This window comes from Oryza sativa, chromosome 7 (assembly GCF_034140825.1).
Source record: "Oryza sativa Japonica Group chromosome 7, ASM3414082v1".
In the NCBI taxonomy this organism is placed as follows: domain Eukaryota; kingdom Viridiplantae; phylum Streptophyta; class Magnoliopsida; order Poales; family Poaceae; genus Oryza; species Oryza sativa.
The window spans coordinates 25794169-25821905 of NC_089041.1; the positions used below are offsets into that span (position 1 = coordinate 25794169).

The 27737-nt window shown below is 43.4% G+C and overlaps 3 protein-coding genes and 1 long non-coding RNA gene across 14 annotated transcripts; all 4 read left to right on the top strand.

Annotated features, from left to right (window-relative positions):
• Positions 1-1091: 1091 nt before the first annotated feature.
• Positions 1092-4711, top strand: LOC4343924 (polcalcin Phl p 7). 11 transcript variants are annotated; one of them, XM_066312163.1, is made up of 6 exons: positions 1092-1203; positions 1290-1420; positions 3064-3267; positions 3352-3572; positions 3935-4027; positions 4106-4711. In XM_066312163.1, exon 6 carries the CDS (start codon positions 4115-4117, stop codon positions 4388-4390), a length of 276 nt encoding a protein of 91 aa, XP_066168260.1. In that variant the 5' UTR covers positions 1092-1203; positions 1290-1420; positions 3064-3267; positions 3352-3572; positions 3935-4027; positions 4106-4114; the 3' UTR covers positions 4391-4711. The 11 variants fall into 11 exon arrangements, 10 of the variants coding, with proteins under 10 accessions (XP_066168260.1, XP_066168256.1, XP_066168258.1 ...); XM_066312159.1 differs by having other exon boundaries at positions 3935-4711; XM_066312161.1 differs by having other exon boundaries at positions 3073-3267; positions 3935-4711.
• A 1873-nt stretch (positions 4712-6584) lies between these two features.
• LOC136357199 (uncharacterized) lies at positions 6585-7436 on the top strand. The gene is made up of 2 exons (XR_010742382.1): positions 6585-6951; positions 7064-7436. It is a non-coding gene; the product is annotated as an uncharacterized lncRNA (long non-coding RNA).
• A 9581-nt stretch (positions 7437-17017) lies between these two features.
• On the top strand, positions 17018-17676 carry LOC4343925 (uncharacterized). The gene has a single exon (XM_015790615.3). The coding sequence runs from the start codon at positions 17124-17126 to the stop codon at positions 17586-17588; it is 465 nt and encodes a 154-aa protein (XP_015646101.1). The 5' UTR covers positions 17018-17123; the 3' UTR covers positions 17589-17676.
• A 5678-nt stretch (positions 17677-23354) lies between these two features.
• On the top strand, positions 23355-24812 carry LOC4343926 (uncharacterized). The gene has a single exon (XM_015789807.3). It carries the CDS (start codon positions 23566-23568, stop codon positions 24553-24555), a length of 990 nt encoding a protein of 329 aa, XP_015645293.1. The 5' UTR covers positions 23355-23565; the 3' UTR covers positions 24556-24812.
• Positions 24813-27737: the final 2925 nt, after the last annotated feature.

Below are 27737 nucleotides of genomic sequence, written 5' to 3' on the forward strand. Positions count from 1 at the left end.
TGAACAACAACCATGTGGTAAAACTGAAGGAGAAATTGTACAAAAAAGAACTGAAGGAAAGATTCAGCAAAATGGTTGTCTAATCTTAGTTTTTTTTTCCTGAACACAGACAGTAACACCATCACCTCCTTCCAGAGCCCAAGTAGCAGCAGCAAAAGCATGAAACAACCAAATCAAACATGAAACACACAAACAAAGGAGGATGGTCCAGACATACAGGTCTTGTCAATTGCCATCGAAATTATACAGCAATTGACGAAAGAACATTTGGGTATTCTTGGTCAGAGAAAGAAGAATATGTCTCATGCTGACCCTACAAATCTTATTCATCCCCACTCTAAAGTTTATCCGTCCCACAAGAATTGAATACCTTTTCTAAGATCCTGTTCTTCTCAAGGTCCCACAGAGAACACCCAAAGTTGCAATAAAAAAGAATCACAATAACTTTGTAGTGATGAAGAATCTTGAGATGGCACCCTACAGCAATGGGGTTTGTCTGCATAAAGAACAGGAGGCTTTCTGCCATATATTCTTCACAGTGAACCACAAGAAAGACCTAAAGCTATGTAAATGTAAGAAAAAAAAAGAAAAAAAACACAAGCACTAGATCAAGGGCACCTGAAACTAAATTGGCTCAGATTTTCATGAGGGAAGAACGACTTGCAGGCAGCACCTCACACTGTCAAGAATTCAGCCACTAACATAGGAGCATATCACAGTTCTTCCATTAAGCATGCGATCGTAGCACTCCAAATTGGAGTAATAAGATGCAAAGCAAAGCAATGCTGTCTTGCAGTTTGGACGGTAACATGGTGTGCAGTCAAAACAAGGAAGACCCGAAGAAATGGCGATCAATGGCTTGAAGAAGTTGGCTGAGTTCAGCGGGGCATTTAACTTTTTACCACTTTTAAATGTGTCAATTAAGAATTTATCGCTCATAGTCTATCACATATGGAGCCTTACGTGTTCAGTAGTTTTCGCTGCCTTCAGGATATAATAATAGGGTCTCTTTTGTAAACTTTAGGATACCTACCAACTAAAGGGAAAACTAAGGAGCTCTTTTAAACAAATTAAGGACCGGTTCCAATAGCAGCGGTCCAACCAGGGGCTGTTTTGCAAATCCATTTCGCCTCACCGGAGATGAGATCCCATCGACGCGACGCCGCCGCCTCCTTCCTCCTCCTCTCGTCGGAGCCACCGCCGGTGAGGGCACCCAGCACGCATCGGTGGAATTGACGGCGACCGCATCTTCTCCTCCGCTCCGATCTGACCCTGTTCGTTCCGTGCAGGGAGGGATTCATCGCGAGCGGCGGCTGAATTGGAACAGGTGAAACCAATGCAGCCGCACCCGCAGCCAGTGAGGAGATCGTCGTCTCCGGCCTCCGGGAATAGCGGTTTTTGATCGAAGACGCTTATGAAGGTAATTTATTAACGGTGTTTGTGCATTTGTGGAATTGTGGATAGCTATTCTGATTTTCATGCTCTCTTGCTATTTACTATAGCCTTAACAGAGAAAATTATAGGTCATAATCAAGGTGCTTAAATACTGTCTAACTACTTCATGTAGTAACCAAGTGAACACCATGTTTGATTCGATAACTACATTAAATACAAACCAAAAAAGTTACTAGCAAGGCACATCTATTTAGCTAGTAAAGACAAACCCCTAACAACCAATAGATAGAATGGTTAACCTTTTTTATTCCTCTCGAAACCCTTACAGCCAACAGATAGAAATATAAAATGGTGGTTTCCTGACAAAGTTCTAGGGACAGCAACAGAACAAGTGGATGAGAACACAGATAATTGTGTGCGCCTGCGTTGCTCGATTACTCGAAGCAGCCAGTGTGGTAAGAATCCCAATCCTGTCTCCTCTGTGGGCTGGTCAGTCAATGAAGAATGAAGAATCTGCTTCATGCCTACCAAGTACCAAATGCTATCCTCGCACGTGCATTCCAAACTTTCCGAGACTCTGTTCTTCCCAAGGACCCATAGGCTAAAGAGAATCACAATGGAGTATGTAGTATAGTTTAGAATTTGGGTTGGATGGATGGGTGTACACCGTGCACCTAGTAAGACAAAGTAGCAAACTTTGCGCCATTATATTTTTCAGAATGAAACACATGGTTCGTTGTGCCATTATATATATACTGTTATTTTTTCTGATCCTAACTCCTATCTACGCTTTTGAAATGAGTTGGGAAAAGCAATTTAAGAACTCTTCCAGCTTCCATTCACTTGCAAATTGAAACCAAATCATATGGTTCTGCTCCTCGAACAATCAGTTAAGATTGCAGACAAAACCAATTACCAAAGGCTCAAAGCTGCCCTGAAGGTAGGCCCGATCTATGGATGAAAACAGTAATACGATAAGTACTCCTTTTCTGAAGTGAGATCAGTGTGCGTACAAAGAAATAAATCATCCAACAGCCAACAGATAGAATGGTTAGCCTTTTTATTCCTCTCAAACCCTTACAGCCAACAGATAGAATAGTAAGCCTCTTTGTCCTTCTCAAACTGTAAGACGGTGGCTTCCTGCCGAAGTTCCATGGACAGCAACGGAACAAGCGGATAATAAAACAGACAATTGTGTGTACTTGTGCTGCTCGATCACTCGAAGTAGCCAGTGTGGTAAGAATCTCATCCTGTTTCCTCCGTGGGCTGGTCAGTCACTGAAGAATGAAGAATCTGCTTCATGCCTACCAAGTACCAAATGCTATCCTCGCACGTGCTTTCCAAACTTTCCGAGATACTATTCTTCTCAAGGACCCATAGGCTAGAGGGAATCACAATGGAGAATGTAGTACAGTTTAGAATTTGGGTTAGATGGGTACACATAATAAGACAAAGTAGAAAACTTTATGCCATTATATTTTTCAGAAGGGCTAATGTTCTGGCAGCAAAATATTCTAGAGAACGCATATCTATTTTTTCTGGTTCTAAGTCCTCCTAACTCCTATGCACATAGTATTTGAAAATGAGTTGGGAGGCAGTTTAAGAACTCTTCCAGTTTCCATTCGCTTTAAACCAAATCATATGACTGTACTAACACAATCAATTCAGTATTTTCAGAATGCGGAGATGAAAGGTTCGAAGCAGCCTAGAAGATCCATGGACGAAAATACTAATATGATAAGTAGTTTTCATCGTACATATGGAGTGTATGTTAAACTAAAGAAAAACTCCTACATGGTTCGTGGGACAAAAATGATGATACTAGTGAATTACAACTTAAATATGTGGCCAATATCATGATCATCTCAGAAAGTGAGATCAGTGTGCCCACAAAGAAATAATTCATCTTCATATACACACACACACTGTAGTCTGAAGTTGATCCTACAATTGCAGCTGGCTGGTCATCACAGCGAGAACTGGAATCAAATAATTGAAATGCCGACGTATCACAGAAAAAGATAAGCCATTCTCTCTCGTCCTATCAGATAAAAGCTGGAACGTAACAGTGTGATATTTTTCTGCAGGTCCAAATAACAAAACAACGTGATACACACAAGTGGAAGGTTTTCCATTATCTAAAAAAGCGCACACAAAATGGGAGATACGATGCCAAAGTAAAGAGAGCAAATGTCGTGTCTTCCACTATGAGCAAAGAACCCTTGCAACCTGCAGATAGAAACGAATAAAGCTACGATAAAAATTGTCACTTAAATAGATATACACTCATTTCATACATGTCACCTAAAAAGTCATGATTTTTTTTAAAAAAAATTAGCAAGATAGATCAATATATATTATTTCAATTTTTAAAGTTAAAATTCAACCTACACAAGTAGAAAAAAAAAACTATCAAAAGTGCATACTATTACAATTAATATTTGTTACTTAATTATTTATTTATATGAGTCAAATTTGAAGTTACATGTTTGTAGAATAATATATCATATAGTATTGAGTTATCTTACTAATTTTTCAGGTGATGTGTATGAAACAAGTGTATGTACATTCGAGTGACAAAAACCACATCCTAATGCAACGATGTGAACATCCAAGGGCAGTATAAAAGGAGGTGCAGCTGCGAGGCATTGACCTGCACTCCCTTCCTCCTAGCTCGAAGTGAGCAATCACTCTTGTGAAACTTTTGCAGACGCCAGCCATGGCGATCAGGGGCATCCCGTCCTCTCGCGAGATGACCGTGGACGACTTCAAGAACTGGCTGAAGCAGTTCGACACCGACAACGACGGCCGGATAAGCCGGGGCGAGCTCCGGGAGGCCATCCGCCGCCGCGGCGGCTGGTTCTCCGGCCTGAAAGCCGGCCGCGCCGTCCGCCACGCCGACAGGGACAACAGCGGCTTCGTGGACGAGTCCGAGATCGAGAACCTCGTCGCCTTCGCCCAGAAAACTCTGGGCATGAAGGTTACTGCCTGGTAGAACTGAACACTACTGGCAGCAATAAGCATTATTAAGCTAGTTTCATGGATTTTCATATGCTTGAGCTTAAAATGGGTAGAGAGCACTGTGGCAGTAGTGCTAGCTTTTGATTAAGCTATAAAAATATTGCCTTCTATGTTGCTTTTCTTTGCTGTGTGGTAGTAACTGGTAAAGTTTGACTTGCATGCCAGCTTCTCCTGAATAATTTGTGTAAAAGCAGGAGAATGTCTGCCATGATGCTGTGATACTTTGAGTGATCCTCTGTTGGTATTGACTCTGGTGAAGATGAAAATGAATTGGTGATTATGGCCATTTTAGTAACACAGTTAGCATTTCTTCTCAGATGGTTTCAACTTTCAAGAGATGACATGCCTGATTATGCCCATTCTTAAGAGAAGCAAACTCAGCAGCAAAGGGCATCATGTTGAGTACTTCAGGTAAGGTTGGAGTGTCAGGTGACAGGCCCAAACATTCAGATAACATAATCAACTAAGTGCAACAAATTTCACATTCAGATAACATATTGTTGAAGGAGTTGAGAGGACAGAAAAATGATCACAATTTCATCCCCCCTTCTTGGCTTGTTGCAGTGCCCTACTGGTAAAATTCGTTGATGGTTTTCACCTAATCAAGCTATGTGTAAAATTCCTAAGAAGAACCAAAGCATGAAGCGCACATAGCTTGGGGTTAATATCATTGAGTTGCATGCAACAGCTAGTTCTGTTGGAATTAATGAATGGGCCTTAGCCCACTCGAAGATTAATTCTTTGGAAAATCACAAAAGCCCACCTCATGGGATGGCATGCATGTGGAATTTAGTACCACCTTGCTTATTCTAGGAGAAGGGGACCTCCTTAAAAGGGAGGATGCCCTCCTAGCCACTTGAAGCATGTGTGGTGGAGAGAAGAGGGGAAACACGCGCTCGCCTCGCCTCGCCTGGCAGGGCAGGCGGCGCGCGTGCACGACGTACGCGTCGAATAGTCTGAAAAATTGGCTCCTCACCCTTGCGCAGATGCAGCCTCCTTTTGCAGTTTTGTTTTGCTGCAAATTCGGATTCGTTTTTGTTTTGGAAACGTTCCGAAAAATCCGATGCGTGCAAACGGCGTGGAGTCCGGATAAGTTACGCGCGACTTATCCGGTTCGGTTACGCGCAGTAGAGATCGTGCGGGCGCCCTGATCAAGCGACCCTTCTCTATATAAACCGACCCGCCGTCTTCACGCAATATATGCGAAAATCAATCTAGGGTTTGCCTCTTACTCTGTACTGCGCCGTCGCTCGTAGACTACTCCATCCCGCTCGCCGGCGTGCACCAGCGATCGGGAGAGCAGGTCTCCGGAACCTCTGCCTTTGACGTCCTGCACCGGGAGAAGGCGGCAATAAGGTTTTTGGGAAGCGCTTCGCGCGACTGCTCCCTGTTCGTTCGCGACGGCTCGCCTTCCTCTTCGCTCGCGTGTTTCGTGCCTTCGTAGACACCTGCGAAAAGTTTCGACCAAGCAGCCGGTCTTTTCGTCACCTCGGTACGTGTTCAATATGTTGCGCATATTTGATCTGTTCATGTTATTCTGCGTAGTTTACATGTGTAGATCTAATGATGCGTTCATGCTAGTTTTCATCTGTAATGTCATGACTTATTTATGGAATAAATTAAATCATTATATGCCCATAATCTCAACAATCCAAAACCTTATTATAGGCACTGTGATTTTACTATGGCTGATTTTGCCGATGCACTGAGGCCGGATAAATTCACCGGTGTGCATTTTAAGAGATGGCAGATCAGGGTCACTCTGTGGCTGACAGCTATGAAATGCTTCTGGGTGAGTACTGGCAAACCTGAAGGAGTTCTTACTGCTGAACAGCAGAAGCAATTCGAGGAAGCCACTACTCTCTTTGTGGGATGCATTCTTAGCGTTCTTGGCGATCGTCTGGTCGAGGTGTATATGCATATGACCGACGCTAAGGAGTTGTGGGATGCACTGAATACTAAATTCGGTGCTACTGATGCTAGCAATGATCTGTATATCATGGAGCAGTTTCATGACTACAAAATGGCTGACAACCGTTCTGTAGTCGAACAGGCTCATGAGATACAAACCATGGCTAAGGAACTCGAACTCCTTAAGTGTGTCTTACCCGACAAATTTGTGGCCAGGTGCATTATTGCAAAACTACCTCCATCTTGGAGGAGTTTCGGTACTGCACTCAAACACAAGAGACAGGAATACTCCGTTGAGGGGTTGATTGCGTCTCTTGATGTTGAGGAGAAAGCTCGGGAAAAAGATGCCGCGTCTAAGGGCGATGGTGGGCAGTCCAGTGCCAATGTTGTGCACAAGGCCCAGAACAAGAGCAAGGGGAAATACAAAGCTCAGCAGACCACCAACTTCAAGAAGCAGAAGAAGAACAACAACAATCCTAATCAGGATGAGAGGACTTGCTTTGTGTGTGGCCAAGTTGGTCATCTGGCTAGGAAGTGTCCACAACGCAAGGGGATGAAGGCACCTGCAGGGCAGACTTCTAAGTCTGCTAATGTGACCATTGGCAACACTGGAGATGGAAGCGGGTATGGTAATTTACCTACTGTTTTTTCAGTTAATCAATCTACTAATTGGTGGGTTGATACTGGGGCCAATGTACATGTTTGTGCTGACATCTCATTGTTTTCTTCTTATCAGGTCGCACGGGGTTCCACCGTCCTAATGGGGAATGGGTCACATGCTTCTGTTCATGGTGTTGGCACGGTAGATCTGAAGTTTACTTCGGGAAAGATCGTGCAGCTGAAGAACGTGCAGCATGTCCCTTCTATCGACAGGAATCTTGTTAGTGGCTCCCGTCTGACTAGAGACGGATTTAAGTTGGTTTTTGAGTCTAATAAAGTAGTCGTGTCTAAACATGGATATTTTATTGGTAAAGGTTATGAGTGCGGAGGCCTGTTCCGCTTTTCCCTTTCTGATTTCTGCAATAAGTCTGTGAACCATATTTGTGGCAGTGTGGATGATGAGGCTAATGTTTGGCATTCACGTTTATGTCATATTAATTTTGGCTTGATGTCTCGGCTTTCCAGCATGTGTTTAATTCCTAAGTTTTCCATTGTCAAAGGTTCTAAGTGCCATAGTTGTGTGCAATCGAAGCAACCTCGCAAGCCTCACAAGGCTGCCGAGGAGAGAAACTTGGCACCACTAGAACTCCTACATTCAGATCTTTGTGAAATGAATGGGGTGTTGACGAAGGGTGGAAAACGATATTTCATGACATTGATTGATGATGCTACTAGATTTTGCTATGTGTACTTGTTGAAAACGAAAGACGAGGCTCTAGACTATTTTAAAATTTATAAGGCAGAGGTTGAAAATCAACTTGACAGAAAGATAAAAAGGCTTAGGTCTGATCGTGGTGGAGAGTTTTTCTCGAACGAGTTTGACTTATTCTGTGAGGAACATGGCATCATACATGAGAGGACGCCTCCCTATTCTCCCGAGTCTAATGGGATTGCTGAAAGGAAGAACCGCACACTGACTGACTTGGTGAATGCCATGTTGGACACCGCGGGACTGCCTAAGGCATGGTGGGGGGAGGCATTGTTGACCTCAAATCATGTGTTAAACAGAGTTCCTAACAGAAATAAGGACAAAACACCATATGAGATATGGATTGGTAGAAAACCATCACTTTCTTATTTGCGCACATGGGGGTGCTTGGCGAAAGTCAATGTACCAATAACGAAGAAGCGCAAACTTGGACCTAAGACTGTGGACTGTGTTTTTCTGGGATATGCTCATCATAGCATTGCCTATAGATTTTTAATAGTTAAATCCGAGGTACCGGACATGCATGTTGGTACAATTATGGAGTCTCGTGATGCTACCTTCTTTGAGAGCTTTTTCCCAATGTAGGATACACATAGTGGTTCGAACCAACCCTCTGAAATAATTCCCAGTTCAATCACACCACCAGAACAAACTGAACATACACATGAACTTGTCTCTGAGGAGGATGTCAGTGAAGCTCCTCGAAGGAGTAAGAGACAAAGGACGGCTAAGTCTTTTGGTGATGATTTCACTGTGTACCTCGTGGATGACACTCCTAAGTCAATTTCAGAAGCATATGCATCTCCTGATGCAGACTACTGGAAGGAGGTTGTCCGTAGTGAAATGGATTCCATTATCGCTAACGGGACTTGGGAGGTGACAGAGCGACCCTATGGGTGTAAACCTGTGGGGTGCAAGTGGGTGTTCAAGAAGAAGCTTAGGCCTGACGGTACTATTGAAAAGTACAAGGCTCGGCTTGTTGCTAAGGGCTATACTCAGAAAGAAGGCGAAGATTTCTTTGACACTTACTCACCTGTTGCTAGATTGACCACAATTCGTGTGCTACTTTCCCTAGCAGCCTCACATGGTCTTCTCGTTCATCAAATGGACGTTAAGACAGCTTTTCTTAATGGAGAGCTGGATGAGGAGATCTATATGGATCAACCTGATGGGTTTGTACTTGAAGGTCAAGAAGGCAAAGTGTGCAAATTGTTGAAGTCTTTGTATGGTCTGAAACAAGCTCCTAAGCAATGGCATGAGAAATTTGACAAAACATTGACATCTGCAGGCTTTGCAGTCAATGAGGCAGATAAATGTGTGTACTATCGCCATGGTGGGGGTGAGGGAGTTATTTTGTGCTTGTATGTTGACGACATACTGATATTTGGGACAAACCTTGAGGTGATAAATGAGGTTAAATCATTCTTGTCTCAAAATTTTGATATGAAAGATTTGGGAGTAGCTGATGTTATTTTAAACATTAAGCTAATTAGAGGTGAGAATGGGATTACACTCTTGCAGTCTCATTATGTGGAGAAGATCTTGAATCGCTTTGGCTACATTGATAGTAAGCCTTCTCCAACACCTTATGATCCTAGCTTGTCGCTTCGCAAGAACAAGAGAATTGCTAGGAATCAACTGGAATACTCCCAAATCATTGGCTCGTTGATGTACCTGGCTAGTGCAACTAGGCCTGATATCTCCTTTGCTGTGAGCAAGTTGAGCCGATTTACCTCTAATCCGGGAGATGATCACTGGCGTGCGCTTGAGCGAGTAATGCGCTATCTGAAAGGTACTGTGGAATTGGGGCTTCACTATACTGGGTATCCTGCGGTACTGGAGGGTTATAGTGATTCTAACTGGATCTCTGATGTGGATGAGATCAAAGCCACTAGTGGATATGTTTTCACACTGGGTGGTGGTGCTGTTTCATGGAGGTCTTGCAAACAGACAATTTTGACGAGGTCAACCATGGAAGCAGAGCTAACGGCACTGGATACTGCTACTGTTGAGGCAGAATGGTTGCGTGATCTATTAATGGATCTGCCTGTTGTTGAAAAACCGGTGCCGGCTATCCTTATGAACTGTGACAATCAAACGGTAATTGTCAAAGTGAATAGTTCTAAGGATAATATGAAATCATCTAGACATGTGAAAAGACGATTGAAGTCTGTCAGGAAATTAAGAAACTCCGGAGTTATAACGTTGGATTACATCCAAACAGCGAGAAACCTGGCAGATCCCTTCACGAAGGGACTATCACGAAATGTGATAGACAATGCATCGAAGGAGATGGGTTTGAGACCCATGTGAGTTATACTATGGTGGTAACCCAGTCTATGTGATCGGAGATCCCGTGAATTAGATCCTGGGAAGAACAAACCATTAATAAACTAGAGGAGAGTACCAATATATATACCCTCTCTAAGTGAAGATGCATATACTCTCGTGAGCTGCAAGGCAGGTTGGCTATGCCTTAATGAGTTCTGTTGGCTTTAATTAGCAAAGATGTTGTCCTGCAGAGCATTCTTGAAGGAACTCACCTTTGTGAGCTTGACTGTTGGTCGCAGTCCATGAAGATTTTGGGTGAATCTTCTAGGAAGCTTACTAAAGACCTAGGAGTATGACTTATACGCTCCACCCGAGGGGTAGTCTACAGACGGTCTAGTACCAGATAAGACTTTGAGTGAAACTTGCTTGCACAAGACTTGCAATTCAAGGCGTAGTCCATTGTTCAAGTTGTGAGTAAGTGTAGCTTGGAGTTCTAGGTGGATGTTCAACCTTAATTGGTCTCCATCGAACCGCTGGTATATAAACAGTACATTGGAAAAGGCAAATCTCAGTGGGATTTTGAGATTTGGTGGGGGATTGTTGGAATTAATGAATGGGCCTTAGCCCACTCGAAAATTAATTCTTTGGAAAATCACAAAAGCCCACCTCATGGGATGGCATGCATGTGGAATTTAGTACCACCTTGCTTATTCTAGGAGAAGGGGACCTCCTTAAAAGGGAGGATGCCCTCCTAGCCACTTGAAGCATGTGTGGTGGAGAGAAGAGGGGAAACACGCGCGCGCTCGCTCGCCTCGCCTCGCCTGGCCTGGCAGGGCAGGCGGCGCGCGTGCACGACGTACGCGTCGAATAGTCCGAAAAATTGGCTCCTCACCCTTGCGCAGATGCAGCCTCCTTTTGCAGTTTTGTTTTGCTGCAAATTCGGATTCGTTTTTGTTTTGGAAACGTTCCGAAAAATCCGATGCGTGCAAACGGCGTGGAGTCCGGATAAGTTACGCGCGACTTATCCGGTTCGGTTACGCGCAGTAGAGATCGTGCGGGCGCCCTGATCAAGCGACCCTTCTCTATATAAACCGACCCGCCGTCTTCACGCAATATATGCGAAAATCAATCTAGGGTTTGCCTCTTACTCTGTACTGCGCCGTCGCTCGTAGACTACTCCATCCCGCTCGCCGGCGTGCACCAGCGATCGGGAGAGCAGGTCTCCGGAACCTCTGCCTTTGACGTCCTGCACCGGGAGAAGGCGGCAATAAGGTTTTTGGGAAGCGCTTCGCGCGACTGCTCCCTGTTCGTTCGCGACGGCTCGCCTTCCTCTTCGCTCGCGTGTTTCGTGCCTTCGTAGACACCTGCGAAAAGTTTCGACCAAGCAGCCGGTCTTTTCGTCACCTCGGTACGTGTTCAATATGTTGCGCATATTTGATCTGTTCATGTTATTCTGCGTAGTTTACATGTGTAGATCTAATGATGCGTTCATGCTAGTTTTCATCTGTAATGTCATGACTTATTTATGGAATAAATTAAATCATTATATGCCCATAATCTCAACAAGTTCAACCTAACAATTTAAACTGCTATGAAAAGGCAGGCAGGCAATTTACTTATACTTCAACAAATAACTATACTACTACACCACAAATTAACACACCATCATTTTGTTACAGATCGATGAGAACAAACAAGCTTACATGCATGATCTGCCATGACGATACATGAAAGGAAAATAAAATCATTGATTCCCAACAGCCATGTTAGAATTTCTTTTTGATGAGAAACACGGTCCTTCCCTAATATTCACATTTTCTTTTTAATTCTTTTTGGTTTTCTTTTGAGTAGCAAGTCAACACATAGTCATCACGAGTCTGGTTCTCTGCTGCTGGCAAGCATAAGCCCCAACTTGAAATAATCCATCCATCCAATTGCCAAATGCATGGGTATATTTCTCCTATAATCTATACCAAACTTTTGGAGATTATATTCTTTTTAAGGACCCACATATATAGAACATCATCCAGTGCCTAGTGGTGTTCGCATGCAAAAAGTCTTCTCTCCCCTCCGTGTCATAATTAAAATTCTAAAAAAAAAGATTTAGGGCTTGTTCACTTTGCTACCTTTTTCAACCTTATCAAGTTTTGTCATTGCCAAATTTTGGTAAGGTTGCCAAAATTTTGGTAAAGTTGCTAAATTTTGGCAAGATTTCATATGTACTTACTAAAATTTGACAACAAACTAAACGTAGCTAAAATTTTGATAACTTTGCCAAAAATTGGTATGGTTGAAAATGGCATCAAAGTGAACAGACCCTTAGAGGGAGAGACGTCCCCCAAACATTTTTTTAAAAATAAATTATGAGCATGTTCGGGATTGAAACCACACATCCTATTGCCACTGCACTATCAAGTGCGTCTTCATAATTAAAATTCTATATGGCATTCTCTTCCAAATGGTGACGTCAGGTCTATTACGCACTTATTCCTTGTATATCTCGTGTGTATAAGGTTTATTGTTTTAGAAACAATGCACTGGTATACTTTATATGAGATAGCCACTGTACTTTCCGGTTGATTAATTGGTCCTTGCATAAAGAAGTTAGAATTTGCAAGCTGGTCCAAGATTCCCAAGTTAGCTTAAGTGAAATGGCCACAATAATGCAATATGCTCGCTATTGGTTCTTTAAATTTTTCACCACGCATTGTCATAATAATCACATACGCAACCATTTGTGTGTACTCCGCAGCTATAGACAAGATACTTATGCTAACTTGGATAAATCTTCAGAACATATGTGCACACATATATTGCTGCAGGCATAAAAATAGCTAAGAATCAAATAATTGCAAGCGACCTTCACATCAGGATGGAAAAAAGATATGCCAATATGCCATAAACCGTCGTTCCATCAGAGAGATACTCCATATAAGAGGATATCAAAGCAACGCAATAATGCAGCTGAAACGTGATGCACACATGCATACTGAATTGCTGATGCAGAAACTGAAGAAAGCTTCAGGACATATAGATATGCAGCCGGCGGCCGGCCTGCAGATTGAAACGAATTAATAAAGCTATACGATCGAGGGGAAACTGTTTTAACAGATCAAATGGATGTCCACCCGTTTATTGCATGTTACATGATCGAGAGGTCGTTGCACGACGAGTCGTCGATATATACATCGATCGATCGATATATATGAAAGGAGGAGCTCCAGTTCCATTGCGAGCTACAGCACATGCAGTCGTCGGAGCAGCTGATCATCAGAGCAAGCTAGCTAGCTACAGTAACTGACAGTGGTGTAGCCGACGCCGGCGACGTCGAAGGCGGACAAGAGATTGGGTCGAAGCTGGAGCATTTCAAGAAGTGCAGCTGATGCAGTTCGACGCCGACGCCGACGGGCGGATCAGCCGGAGGGAGCTCCGGGACGCCATGCGCCGCCGCGGCGACCGGTTCAAGCTAGGCGTGGTTCAACCTCCACCGAGCCGACAAGAACGGCGACGGCTAGCTTCCTCGACGACGACGAGATCGAGCACCTCATGGCCGCGCCCTGTACGTTCTACAAGGACATCTTGACTTCAACGTGCCGTCCAAGAAGGAGCTCGACTTGAAGGCAGGGTTTCTCAAACCGTCGGGCCAGGGTTACCGCGTCCCGGCGGTAAGCAGTAACTGTGACAACCGTACGAAACCGCACAAAATTTATCAAAAATTCAAATTATTTTTTAAATTTATTTGAATTTAAAGAGGTTACCACGGTTTTTCTATTACTGTAACCCCGCGGTAAGACTGGTAACTGCGCGGTTACCGACGGTAATGTAAACTCTGCTTGAAGATGCCGTCCAATATGGACCTCAACTTCAAGGTGTCGTACTACAAGAAGGAAGCGTGGAGCTAAATGCAAACTGTAGTTTGAGTGCCCGCTTGGGCTGAATAATGTGTGTAAAAGCAGGAGAATTAGATGATACCGTGCGTTTTGCTATACTATAGAAACAATAGATGGATAGATGTATATGTTTAAATAATATAAAAATTATGTGAAGATAATGATTTGACATTGCTTGCATTTTGAGTTTTAAAAATACAACAAAATTATAAATGATATACCATATTTGTATGATATTTAAAAATACTATAGATAATTGTTAATGGGTGATGATGTAACACACTTATACGTTGAGCTTTAAAAGTTAATAGAATAGATGTCTATCGTGTGCAGTTACGATAGTGTTTAACGATGGTAATTAAAGATGAAAATTAACGGGTCTGATGATTGCCAGAATTTCAATAGTACCGATATGCACTTCTTAGGGGACTTCAATTGTGATGACATGTGTGGTAAAGCCCACTCTTAAAACAAATTAAGAAGCAAACTATAAATTTGTCACGATATAACTGCCTGTAAATTTGTCGATAAATTCTATTAAAAATCTATCAGATGTAAACATAGTACAATTATAGTGTAAATACACGGTTACTTTCAAAAATCCCATAATTACATACTATTTCCACAAATTCAAAGATGTAAATATAGTTCAAAATTTGGCATTATACATTTAGTTTGGATGTAGAGGTCAGGTTTTAATCCAAAATTTCAGAACAAGCATGGATGATCTGGCATGACGATATATGGAAAACAACATTGATAATTCCCCAGCCATGTGTAAGATTTTTCATTTTGTTTCCTTTTGATTATTGGCAAGTCAAGAGGGAGTCTGATGCTCTCTGCTGCTGGCCTGCCTACCGTCCCCAACTTGAAATTCATCCATCCAAATGATCCAATTGTTGCCAAATGCATAGATATATTCTTTCTACAATCTACACCAAACTTTCGGAGATTCTATTCTTTTGAAGGGCCCATGCATCGTCCAATGGTGTTAGCAGGCAAAAGGAGCGTCCAATGGCTGCTACAATTAACAAACGCACAATGAAATAGAATAGCTTAGGAATGAGGTAAAGTTCATTGTTTCTGAAATTTGTTGTATTCTTTCTATCACAAAATATAGCAAACTAGTACTGGATTTAACACATCGATTGGATGGAATACTTTCTAGGAGATAGCTATCGTACTTTCGGTTGATTGGTCCTTGCATAAAGAAGTTTGAATTTACAGAGTTGGTCCAAGATTCTAAGCTAGCCAACTTTGCCTGGCCTGCTACAGTGCTCACTGTTGGTCACCACATATCGTCATTTGTTAGTCACGTATGCAACTATTGTATACTTCAGTGCTTCACACCTAGATAATTAAGATATATCTACACACACTTCTGTTAATTGTTATAAATATTAGGAATTCATCATATAGTATTTAATCAACAAATAAATAGAGTAAACCGTGACTACTTAAGTGTAAACTGCAGACAGATTACGTACTCTTAACAATAGCGATATGCAAAACAGACATGCTATAAGTGTAAACCATTGAAACAAACATATCTAACCATTTGCACATAAAACGAAATCAATAGAAATGAACAGAAGAGGAGATTGGCATACTCTCATATATTCTGTTAATTTCCCATGTGGACTAAACATACATTGTTGTCGATGAGTGATCCTCTCTAGCGGGATATCGTGAGATCCCCTTTTGTAAGTTCGGCCGGGGGCAGCGGGTGAGATTCGAGGATTCGGTGAGCGAAGCCATGTGATGTTGAGGGGGTCGAACCCCTCAAAGACGATGAGACCATAAGGGTTTATACAGGTTCGGGCCGCTAAGAAGCGTAATACCCTACTCCTGTACTATGCTCCTTGAGTGAAGGATTATAAGCTCTCCTTGTTGGAGTAAAAATGTGGTGCTGATCATCAGGGGCTAGAGACTGCTCTAGAGCGTCCAATGGATCGTCCCGGATCCCTCCTCCCTCTTTTACTAGGCATGGACCTCCTTTTATACCTCAAGGGGTTACCGCATGGGCCCAAAAACCTAGCTCCGGTGGAGAAGTGCTTTGTATTAAATGCATGTCTTGTCTCTTGACTTGGGAAGCAAGCGCACGTCATCTTGATGATGGGGCCTATCAAATCTTGCTGCCTGACACGAAGGGCGCCCATGTCAACTGCTATTAATGGGTGAAGACTTCCGGGTCCCTATTTGTACCGGGAAACATGAACCCCAATTGACCAGGGCGGATGGACCGACTCTGGCCGGGATGAGAGGTCAAGACCTCTCGTCATCATGACTGATGGGACAAGAGAGGGTGCGCGCCTCCTGACCCATGCAGTAGTACACCTGACACCCCGGGTCTCGTCGGTCATTCGACCAGTCACAGACCAATTTAGCGTGCGCTGCACGCCACATTAAATGCGGCGTGGCTTGCCTGCTCAAGTCGTCATTAATGCGGGTAGGTGAGCGCTCGAAGGTGGCCACCTAACCCACCACACGTGGCAACCCGCTGAAGGGGTCGGGGGAGCCCGACCCCTAGTCACATGAGGGAGTGGCCTCCGCCCCATCTCGGACCTGACTCCCCTCGGGGGAGGGCCACGTGGTATTGGGGGGCAGCCTCCTCCGTATGGTGTCTAGGAAGGAATGGTCGCTGCCCCACCTCGGGCCTGATCCCCCCTCGGGGGAGGGCTACGTGGCGCCTGGGAGCAGCCTTCTCCCTCTAGTCTCGGCCAGGGAGTGGCCGCCGCCCTACCTCGGACCCGACCCCCCTCGGGGGAGGGCCACGTGGCATTGGGGGGCAACCTCCTCCGTCCAATCTCTGGGAGGGAGTGGCCGCCGCCCTACCTCGGGCCCGACTCACCTCGGGGAGGGCCACGCGGCATTGGGGGACAGCCGGCCTCCTCCAACTAGTGTTTGGGAAGGAGTGGCCGCCACCTTACCTCAGGCCTCACTCCTCTTGGGGGAGGGCCACGTGGCATTGGGGGACAGCCTCCTCCCTCTAAACATGATACTCCGGGCCCATATCTCACACACACACTGAAGCGAACAGCAGTGCACATATACACAGCAAATGCAGCCTGCAGATAGAAACGAATATAACAAAGCTACACGATGGAGACGTACGTCGATACTGAAATTAACCTTCAGCTTAATTTCCGTGTATAAAAGGAGGAGGCAGCTGCATTGCTAGCTGCAGCACATATATATGCAGTCGTAGAAAGCAGCAGCAGCCGATTATATATAGCTAGCTACTAGCTCTAACTGATCGGCCGGCCATGGGGAAGACGGAGCACAAGAAGAAGCAGCAGCAGCACGGCGGCGATGAGGCGGCGGCGGCGGCCAAGGAGAGGCTGGATCGCTTCAAGGCGTGGCTGATGCATTTCGACGGCGACGGCGACGAGCATATCAGCCGGAGGGAGCTCCGGGACGCCATCCGCTCCGGCGGCGCCCGGTTCGCCACCGTCCGGGCGTGGGTCAACCTCTACCTCGCCGACAAGAACCGGAACGGCGTCATCGACGACGGCGAGATCAAGCACCTCATGGACCTGACCGAGAAGGACCTCGACCTCAGCAAGCTGCAGCCCACGCCTGCGGCAGCACGGCCGACGGCGACCGGCGCCCCGCCGGCCATGGTGGTGGTCTCGGCGTGCCAGTTCCAGACGACTCCTCTCGTCTCTCGTACCATTGACCTACGCAAATTAACTGCCAAACCAGTACTTTCTAGTACCGCCAATAATTAGATCTCGTTCAGTTTGGAGGGGGTTAAAAAGGATTAAGAGGGAATAATTCCTCACCGGGATAATAAACTCTATTCGATATTTCGATTAATGCCCAGGCGAGAAGGATTGAAGAAGATTCATTCCACACTAAATTATATGGTGTAGAATTATTCCCTCTATAATCCACTAGTCATTTTTTATCCCTGCCATCGGTCCTTCTGCTCTACGTGTGCACTCATTGAGCTCACGAACCAAACAAGCTAACAAACGAATTGAGTCAAACCAGCTTGTTATTATAATGAGCTAATCGATCGAGTCGGACGATATTCACCCCTGCATGCATACGGTATTATTATATGTATTTAAAAATATTTTTGCATGATGTTAGTTTTATAGTTGTTGATAATGTGTTGCGAAAGTAACCAAATAGTTCAAGTATAATATTAGAGAGCATGAAAAACTAATATTAAAATCTGATTAGACGTCATTTTTAATACTACAAATCTGGACAGGTTAGGACGGAGGGAGTGGGTCTTGTATCCTATATACTTATATAGTTCATCCCCACTAAGTGTAGTTAATGCTATTTCTCTCTTCTCTTATGAAGCCACATCATTCTAATTATTTTTAGCCTTTGGATGATAGATCTATGGTACAAATAGTCTCTTCTTTCTTGTATCATAAAACCATACAATCTCAATTGTTTTTTTAGTTCAAAATTCATAAGTATCAATTACATAAAATATGTTCATCTTGCATTATATTTGTAATCATATGTTAATTATATAAAACATAGGAAGTGATTTTATTTTGGTTTACAAAATATAATATAGCTTATTTTTACATACTATACAACTTAATTTCCCGCAGCAACACGACGGGGTATTCATCTAGTTTTAAAATAATCAGGGACGGACCCAGGTCCATGCCACCTAGGCCATAGCCCGGGACCTAGGTACTAACACTAGTACATAATTCATTTTTCCATGCGGTCAAAATCCACTTTTCCGTGCGGAGGTAGCGCCCATTTGTACCCAGGAGTCTGCGAAAATCAATATTTTCGGGTGCGGGTGGCCCAACCGCACGAGACATGGTGGTAAGCCATTAATAACACATATGATAATCCCTATGTTTCAGGGGCGGACCCAAAATTTTTTAGGCCTCGGACCGGTCCATGGTGTATTTTAATCCACACACTAAATACATGGTGAATTTACACACGTTTCTATGGGCTTTATAGAGGGATTATCATATGTGTTACTACTGGCTTACCACGATGTTAATTTCATGTATATATGATTGTCCCAACTGTTACAGTGCATGCTGATCTACATGGTACTACATGGGATTATACTTGAGCACTAGTACATGGTACTACATGGGGTTTGGTTTTGGCAGTGCTAGGTTTTTTTTCTTTTTCAGTGAATCAGTGTCAGTGCTAAGCTTTGCTCTTGCCTCAGAATAGTCAAAGACTCACGTGTTCAACTGGTGCGGTGAGTAAATATGGCTCTGGCGGTTATGTGGGAATGTGAAGTATGGTCAGGGCCTCTTGCTCCTGAGAGATCTGAAGGCCTGGCCCAAAATTGTAAGGGCCCATTGACTTCGTATACCAAACTGAAAGCTCTTGTGGGCCTCAAAAAGGTCCGTCAAGGCCCACAAAAATCAGCATCTGCTCCTGCACGCGGGCGAGCAGCTTAAAATTATCCCGAACTGATTCTCTATTAACAATAGAAAAAAAAATCGATCCTATATAAAACGTAGTACTAGCATCCAAGGCTCCAACCAAAACTCAAACTGAATTCTTGACATCCGGTGCCGTATGCTCGGATAAAAGTCGTGCTCCATTCCATTCCCTTTCTTGTCTCTTCCAAAATTTTCTTTCTTTTTCTTTTAAAAAAACGTGCAGATAAGAATTTCAATTCTCGGCAACAAAAAACCTTCAATAATTCCCGTGTCACTCCCCGTCAGCTCTTTCAGTTTAATCCACATCATGATCAGTTCATCTAGGTGTTCGTACATACAGAATTTATTTCATCCATGACTTTACCCAATTTGTCTTTTGGTGCAACATTCAGAGATTTTTTTTTCCCTCCCATCTCCCTACGCCCTACGCCGCTCGCCTATCGGAAAGTCAGAGAGGGACGCCGTCGTGCAGCAAACAGCCGCGTGTGCAACTGCAACAGCAAGAAGCGATATGATCGAGAAGCTTGCAGCTGCCGACGTCGCGTCGGACCAACCCAAGCCGGCGAGGGAGAATTAAGGCCCCATTTATTTCACAAAATTTTTTTCCCAACAAACATCACATCAAATATTTAGACACATACAGAGAGCATCAAATATAGATAAAAACAAAAACTAATTGCACAGTTAGGGAGAAAATCACGAGACGAATCTTTTGAGCCTAATTAGTCCATAATTAGCCATAAATACTACAGTAACCTACATATACTAATAACGGATTAATTAGACTTAAAAGATTCGTCTCTCAGTTTCTAGGCTCAAAAGCGAGATGGATCATGGATGGATTGTGCGGTGAGACCAGTTGATGATACTCGATGATATTTCGTGTTTTTGTTGCGGGATGTATGGATGAATTAAATATTTGTTATTTTCTCTGTTTTATATTATAAATCGTTTGACTTTTTTTAATGTTTGATCAAAATTATAGACAAATTTAGCAACATCTAAACTATCAAATTAGTTTCACTAAATCTAACATTGCATATATTTTGATAATGTGGTTGTTTTGTGTTGAAAATGTTAATATATTGTTTATAAAGTTAGTCAAATTTAAAGAAATTTTACTACGCAAAAATTTAAACGACTTATAATATGAAACGGAGGGAGTAAATATTATAGAAACGGCAAATGAATGTTAAATATGGATGAATTAAATATATGTTCAATATTATAGGAATGACAAATGAATGTTAAAATATTATAAAAAAATAATGCGAAGATGATGTACTATGCTTGTATAAGATTTAATATGCTTTAGAATGATAATTGCTATTGGGTGATGATGTTTAGTACTACTCTTACTTACACTACTTATTGGTCATTTGGTTTAAAAGGTCATTTGGTCCACGCTTTAAAAGGTTTTCTTCCGGTATCGGCATGTCTGGCCGATTGTGTTATGTAACAAAAATTATTTTTCTTCTAATATATTGACGTGCAATCATTTTGCGCGTTAAAAAAATTAAAAGGTTTTCATCAAAATTTAATTTTCTATTGCATTACTTACACCACTTATTCTAAGCTAATATTTGTTGAATTTATTTTTCAAATTTGTTAACTTGTTTTTATAATAAAACAGATAATTCATGTTAAAAATCTAATCTATAACCTACCAATGCAGAGCCAGTTTCAAAGATCCTTAATTTCTCAAAAACCAGTCTATGGCTCTACCCTACAGTAGTTACTCTACCCGTTGAATATACCACACAAAACTTTCTAGATAGACGCCTCCTCTCACCGACATATATATTCCCAATGTCTAACAATAAACATGTGCCATTGTTTGGCAAAAACATATATACCTCCATCGTTGCAGGCTGCAAGTCGTGCCAGAATTGAGTCGATGTTGGGGAGTAGTACTCCGTACTTGGTTAGGTTGGTGGATCATCAGACGGATGGAAGGTTCAGACTTCAGAGCCAGGCAGCCAGCCAAGCCAAGCCAGTTCACACCAAACTGCCTTAATTACCCTCCTAATAATAATCATGGTTGCTTGCAAGTTTTCGCTAGTTAATTCTAGGTGACTGTACAGCCAGGGTTCACCAAACTATCCGTAGAAAAAAAAAACTGGGCCGGGTTAGCGGTTTTTCAAAAACCGTTGACTCCTAGTAAAATCCCGCTAAATTTTATTAAAACCAATAAAATTCAGTGTGAATATTTATAAACTTATTAGAAAACCGAGCAATTCGTGTTATCGATTCGGTTCGAGAGAGTCCGGTTTTCGTGAAAGCCGGATCGGGTTCTGTTGGTTTTGTAAATTGTAAACCCTGTGTACAGTAGGATTGGTACGACTAAACTGACGACAACTTCCTGTTATCAACCAAGGCTCCTCAAAAAGCCAAAATTCAGGGAGAAAAAGATGATGTTTCAGGTGGTTTCAGTACTGTTTTTGCACAAGTTTGAATGGAAAAACAAGGACAGCTTTACTGCACGTAGTACGTCACCTTCACTGTTTAACTAACTACGTGTATCTGCACACATCATCACGTAAAAAGTTTGTCAAAAGTTAAACGTGTTACTCATTATCGGTTAATCGGAAAGCGGTAATTTGACATGTAGTTCAGAGTCTACTGTCTACATCAGGACAGGTTTTAATACAGTTTCCAGCAACGGGTTTTGGTGTTTAAATAAACATGTCATTGAAAAATTCTTCTTCTAGAAACACACAAGCCAATTAAATCTAAGGGAGACTAACACAAATACAAGCCACTTAAAACGGCATGCTGAAACTGCAGCTGATGAAAACGGCTGCTCTGTTTTTTAGCTCTTTCAGAATTCAGAAACGGCGACATTTATGCAGATTCAGAGCCCCCAAATCACCATCAGAAATCAGAACCTTGTGTGCGGGGACAAATTTCTAATTCTCCATCAAACTCTTCAACGTATTCTAGAACACAAAATGCTCTGCAGAAATGCCACATCTTTTGGTTGTTTGGAGGAAAAGGCGAAACATCATATTTGTAAATAAAATATAATTTGTGAATATTTTTTTATATATACGTTATTAACGATATAAATCAAAGACTAAAAGTTAAACTATAATGAGAAAACCTCAAAATCAACTAATTTATATTGAAGATTTAAATTTTAGCTAATAAGTACTACTCCGTCCAAAAAAAAATCCAATTCTAGCAATGAACCTGACACACAGAGTTTGTCTCTTTTTTTTTGACAGAGGGGTATAAGCGAAAAGATGAGGCAAATTTATGATTAAAAATTTAAATTTTAGCTGATAAGTATAAGCGAAAAGATGAGGCTGGCAGAGTACACCTTTTTTTTTTCCAACATTGCAGGCTTGCAGTTGCAGCTAGCAACAACCTTCTGCAAATCGCTATCGCCATAAAAATCCACCCACCCCTGTTAACGTATGCTGTTAACGTATGCGATCGAAAACTTTTCAGCCACGTGATGTTGGCAATCGCTGTTTGTGATCGATCTCATCTTGTAGTAGCAAAGCTCGTCGCTGCTTCGTTAGTCAGTCAGTCTCCAAATCGTCATTAATTAATCGCCGGCGCTGTGATTGATAGCCTTGCAAACCAGGGTTTGTTGGTGCTAATGATCGGTTGATTGATTGTGATCAGGTTGTCTCATGCATATCACAGAGAAATGGCCACACCAAAAATGTTTTACAAGTTGAATTTTAAGCGTGCACAATTCCTACAGTAATCGAGAAATTTTCCCCCATTTCGATATCATAGGAATGAACATATTTTCTTGGCTTCTTGTATCACGTTTCTTCAGAAAAGTATTTGCCATAACCTTCTTAAAAATTCCACATCAAATATGTCATACTATATCCCTGATGATATCCAAATTCAGCATTAAAAAAATGTCAAATGTATGCGTTTACCTACCGTCACCTACAGTATCCTACTATGGCAGAGATCATCGACCTTCCTGGATGACAACAAAATATGTGCTGTTTTTCAAACACAAACACCCAAACTAAATTTCTCTCTCTCTCTCTCCTAACAAAAATGTTTGGTGCCAAAAAAAATTAAATCAAATTCAAGTTGCGTATAAAGACCACATGGTCGATGTCTTAACGAGACGCCTTGTAATATCGTCACCCTCTCGAGCTTAGCTTCCTCCTACCTTCCTCCATCCTCTTCGTCTTCCTCCTCCTCTCGATCGATCGCCTCGCGAAGTCGCGAGCTAGCCAAGAATCTCATCTCCACTACATAAGCGAGAAGCTGGAAGAGAGAGAGAGAGAGAGAGAGAGAGAGAGAGAGAGAGAGAGAGTGAGAGGTTAGCTAGCTAGAGATGGAGGTGATGGTGCCAGTGATGGCGCCGAGCGCGCCGTGCAGCCCAAGAACGGCGGCGGAGCACCACCACCTGCCGAGCTACTGCTACTTCTTCTCGAGCGCGCCGACGAGCCCGACGAGGGCGAGCTACTCCGGCGAGGCGGCGGCGGCGGCGGTGGGGGTGGGTGAGGGGGATGGGGCGTTCGATTTCGCGTTCGGGTTCAGTGGCCAGCTGCGGGAGTCGACGCCGATCCTCGCAGCCGCCGACGAGCTCTTCGAGGGCGGCAGGATCCGGCCGCTGAACACGCCGCACCCGAGCATTCTGCAGCTGGTGGATGATAGCGCGTACGCCTCGCCTCGGTCGCCGGGGAGGAGGCGGAGGATCGCCGCCGCGGAGGCGGCGGAGGTGTCGTCGTCGTCGTCGTCGCAGAGAGGGAGGTCGGGCCGTGCTGCGCCTGCGTCGTCGTCGTCGAGCGCCTCGTCTCGTAGCCGGCGAGCCACGCGGTCTCTCTCACCGTTCAGGGGAGGAGGAGGCGGCGGCGCCGACGACGAGTACCCGTCCTCGCCGCCGTCGCCGAGGACCTCCATGATGCGCGGCTGCGGCAGCGGCAGCCGGAAGTGGAGGCTCAAGGACTTGTTCCTCTTCCGGAGCGCGTCGGAGGGGCGCGCCACCGGTGCCGGCAGCAAGGACCCGCTCCTCAAGTACACCATGCTCTCCTCCTCCGCCTCGTCGGCGGCCGCGGCGCTGCACCACAACCCGCAGAAGCTTCGCGGCGGCGGCGACGGCAGCGCGTCCATGCGCAAGGGCCGCGGGTCGACGGCGTCGGCCAGCGACATGCCGTACACGGTCGGCCGCGCCGCCGCCGAGGACATGCGGCGGCGCACCACGACGCCGCTGCCGTTCCACCGGAACAGCCTCTTCGGCTACCTCCGCTCCAACCCGGCCATCCACAGCATCAGCCGCAAGCTCAGCGGCTCCGGCTCCAATCGCGGCAAGACCGCCGCTTGAGCGACACGCGCCATGGCCGCCGCCGGCGAGTCGCGCGCCATACATGCACGATGCTCTCGAACCCAACCTTGCAGAGAGATGGTCAGAAAATTTGCCAAAATTCGTCCCCTTTTTTGTTTGAATTTTCAATGTATTCTTTCGTTTCCTGTGAAACCACAAGGTTTTTCATATACTAGTGTAGATATGTACGTAGTACATGGGATTCGCAAGAAATTTGGAAGTCCAAAGTATAATACGGCTCTCTTCAGTTCATCCTACACGTATATTCATATTCAGTCTCAATTCTGAAGCACTGTTTTAATTTTGAGAAAAAGAAAATCATTTTCATCGTTACAAACAAATACAGACAATTTTTGCAAGGTGAGGATTAAATTCCGAAGCGCCGCTCTGATCACGACACGTGTCCGGATTAGCTAACCAAAACCCGTCCACTAAGCTCATGTTTTAGCTTTTAAATTCGGGGAGATGCAGCTCATCGCAACATGGGAATACTGTTCTGAGATTCCATCGGATGTGTAATAACACGCACTGATGCTGCGAGATCGGTTTTGTAGCAAGCAGCTCGTGCTCTGAGCTGGTGAGAGGGTTAACATAATGTTTTCCAGTACTGCAAACTGTCACAACTGTTTCATTAGGTTACTGCAGGACGGAATAATTTGGGTTAAGATAAGCTGGAGGATCTGACATTCTTGGATTAAAAATTGCTTTGGATGATGGTGGTAATTGGCATGATTAGAGTGCAAATGTTTAGTAGTGGTGATACTACTAGTACTACATATGTTTAGTAGACGTGTTCTTGTGATGGAAGCAACTGCATCATCAGCCATGCATGCATTTTTTTTCCTCCTCTTCTTGGATTCTCATTTCTCCTGCCCTGCTTTACATTGTTAACGTTATCTTGCATTGCACAGCCCATTTCTCCCAGTGATCATGAGTTATCTTATCTGCATAGGTGTTCTGTATATATATATATTTGGACAGTGACAGAAACTGATTTCCATGTAACAACCAACAAATTATCTAGTAAAGGAACATATTTCCCCGTTCTAATTTATACTAGCAATTTAAACTTCCAAAATATATCCCAAAACCCACTCCCTATTCTCAACTAATCCCTCATTTAATTTCTCCGCTACTTCCCTATCTCAACCGCCCCTTGTTCAATTTTATTTTTTTAATACACATGCAAAATCTTAAAAATCATATTTTAGAATGAAAGAATTCGTTTTTCAAAAAAAAAAGTACGGAGTAACTGTGTGCATATAGACATGGGAATTTTATTTTTTTCTTTAATACACATGCAAAACCTTAAAAATCTTTATATTTTAGAATGAAATAAATACTTTTTAAAAATAAAAAAATAGTGATGGAGGTTTGGATTTGTTCTTTTTTTTTACTGTGTGTATTATATAGAGAGGTCGGGGGTTTCAGAGGTTGGAATGTATCATCTTAATATATTTGACTGGGTCTTAAAAGCTTTTATTGTTGAATTTTTAAAAAAATGGTGCGGAGAAACTGTGTGTATATAGACATGGGAATTTTATTTTGTCTGTCTGAAGAGTAACATGAGACACCACGAATGGAGATCTTGATTCCAGTACACAGGCAGCAGGAGTAGTAGTAACAGGCATGGGGAAAAGCATATGAACAAAACCAGAGAGCACAAATAATGATGATTTGTTACAGTGGAACCCTAATCAAGTTGCCGGTTGTGAATGTTCTCCAAAGGTCAACATCTACCAGCTGCACCCTTTGCCCCAGCTTTTTGACACAAGTTCGTGCATGTTATCAATGGCCAACTTGTGTACATGCAGGAAGCAGGAACAGTCAACAAGAACACACAACAACAACGGGCCCCTCCAAACCACATACCACCCAAACCAAAAGTCTTCAAGATCGATTGCAACGTTTCGTGGCACAGTTTGCAATGATCTTTTCCCGGCAGAAATGAATGAAATTCTGCATTTGAGTCCTTGTTTATTTCGCGAAAAGAAAATTTTTTGGTGGCACATTGGACGTTTGACCGGATGTTGGAATATGTTTTCGGATACGAATGAAAAAACTAATTTTATAACTCGCATAGAAACCGCGAAACGAACTTATTAAGCCTAATTAATCCGTCATTAGCACTTGCGGGTTACTGTAGCACTCATGGCTAATCATGGACTAATTAGACTCAAAAGATTCGTCTCGCGATTTTCTTACCAACTGTGCAGTTAGTTTTTGAAAGATTCGATGTAATGTTTTTGAAAAATAAGTTTTTTTGGAACTAAACAAGCCAATCTCTCTCGCGGTTTCGCCTGCAGCAACTGACCGGCAGTGTCGTTTTTTTCAGTAGGCAATTACCCTTCGCCGTCAGGCAAATGGCACAACCGCACAAGATTGAGGCGAAGATAGAGGGGAGATTTTGACAGGTTCATGTATGCCCCCCTGTCTGGGTTTCTGACTAATTCGTGAAATTCCCGCGTTCCAAACACAATCTCAGCAATTCTCAGCCTCCTCTATGTGAATATTTGAACCAATATACTGTAAATTTGAAGGGGCGACCAGGGTTTACGAAGGTGACAAAAACTGACCGATTTTCACGAAAACAAGACTTTTTCAGGCCGGCTTGAGAACATAAAATTTGAATGAATTTTACCTGGAGTCAACGGCTTTCACGAAAACAGAAAGAAACGCTTGCCCCTGGTTTTTTTCGCCGGGAGCTTACCCCCTGGTTTTTACTCCTGAACAGTTTGATTGAACCCTAGCGAAGATTAAAAAGAACACTTTAATTTGGATCTGAATTTAATCTCCAAGCACATGTTGTACAAGCAGCTACAAAAGCAAACAAAACTCAAATCCAACGCCATGCATCTCGTAGTACTACTCCTGAAATCTGAATGCATGTGTGATCATGTTTGGTGGGGAGGACTGTGGTCGGGTCCAATCCGGTCGGGCGCGGCAAACAGTTAAACATAGGCCGCTAGACTCGGACAGTTTTTGACATGATTTGTTGCTGCCAACCTTTGCTGCAGCAATGCCCATCCTTTTCTTCGCAAGAAAATTGCCACCTGTTGTTACTGTGCATGTCGATTCTCCTTGCTGGCCCTAGTACACTACCAGTACATTTAAATGTATACTCCTATATGAAAGCAATGAAGAGAGGCAGGCCAGATTGGCCTATGTGTGGTAGAGTCATG

Bases quoted from the DNA above. Each gene is read 5' to 3' on its own strand.
- LOC4343926 (XM_015789807.3), top strand. From the start codon at position 23,566: ATGGAGGTGATGGTGCCAGTGATGGCGCCGAGCGCGCCGTGCAGCCCA.
- LOC4343925 (XM_015790615.3), top strand. From the start codon at position 17,124: ATGGGGAAGACGGAGCACAAGAAGAAGCAGCAGCAGCACGGCGGCGAT.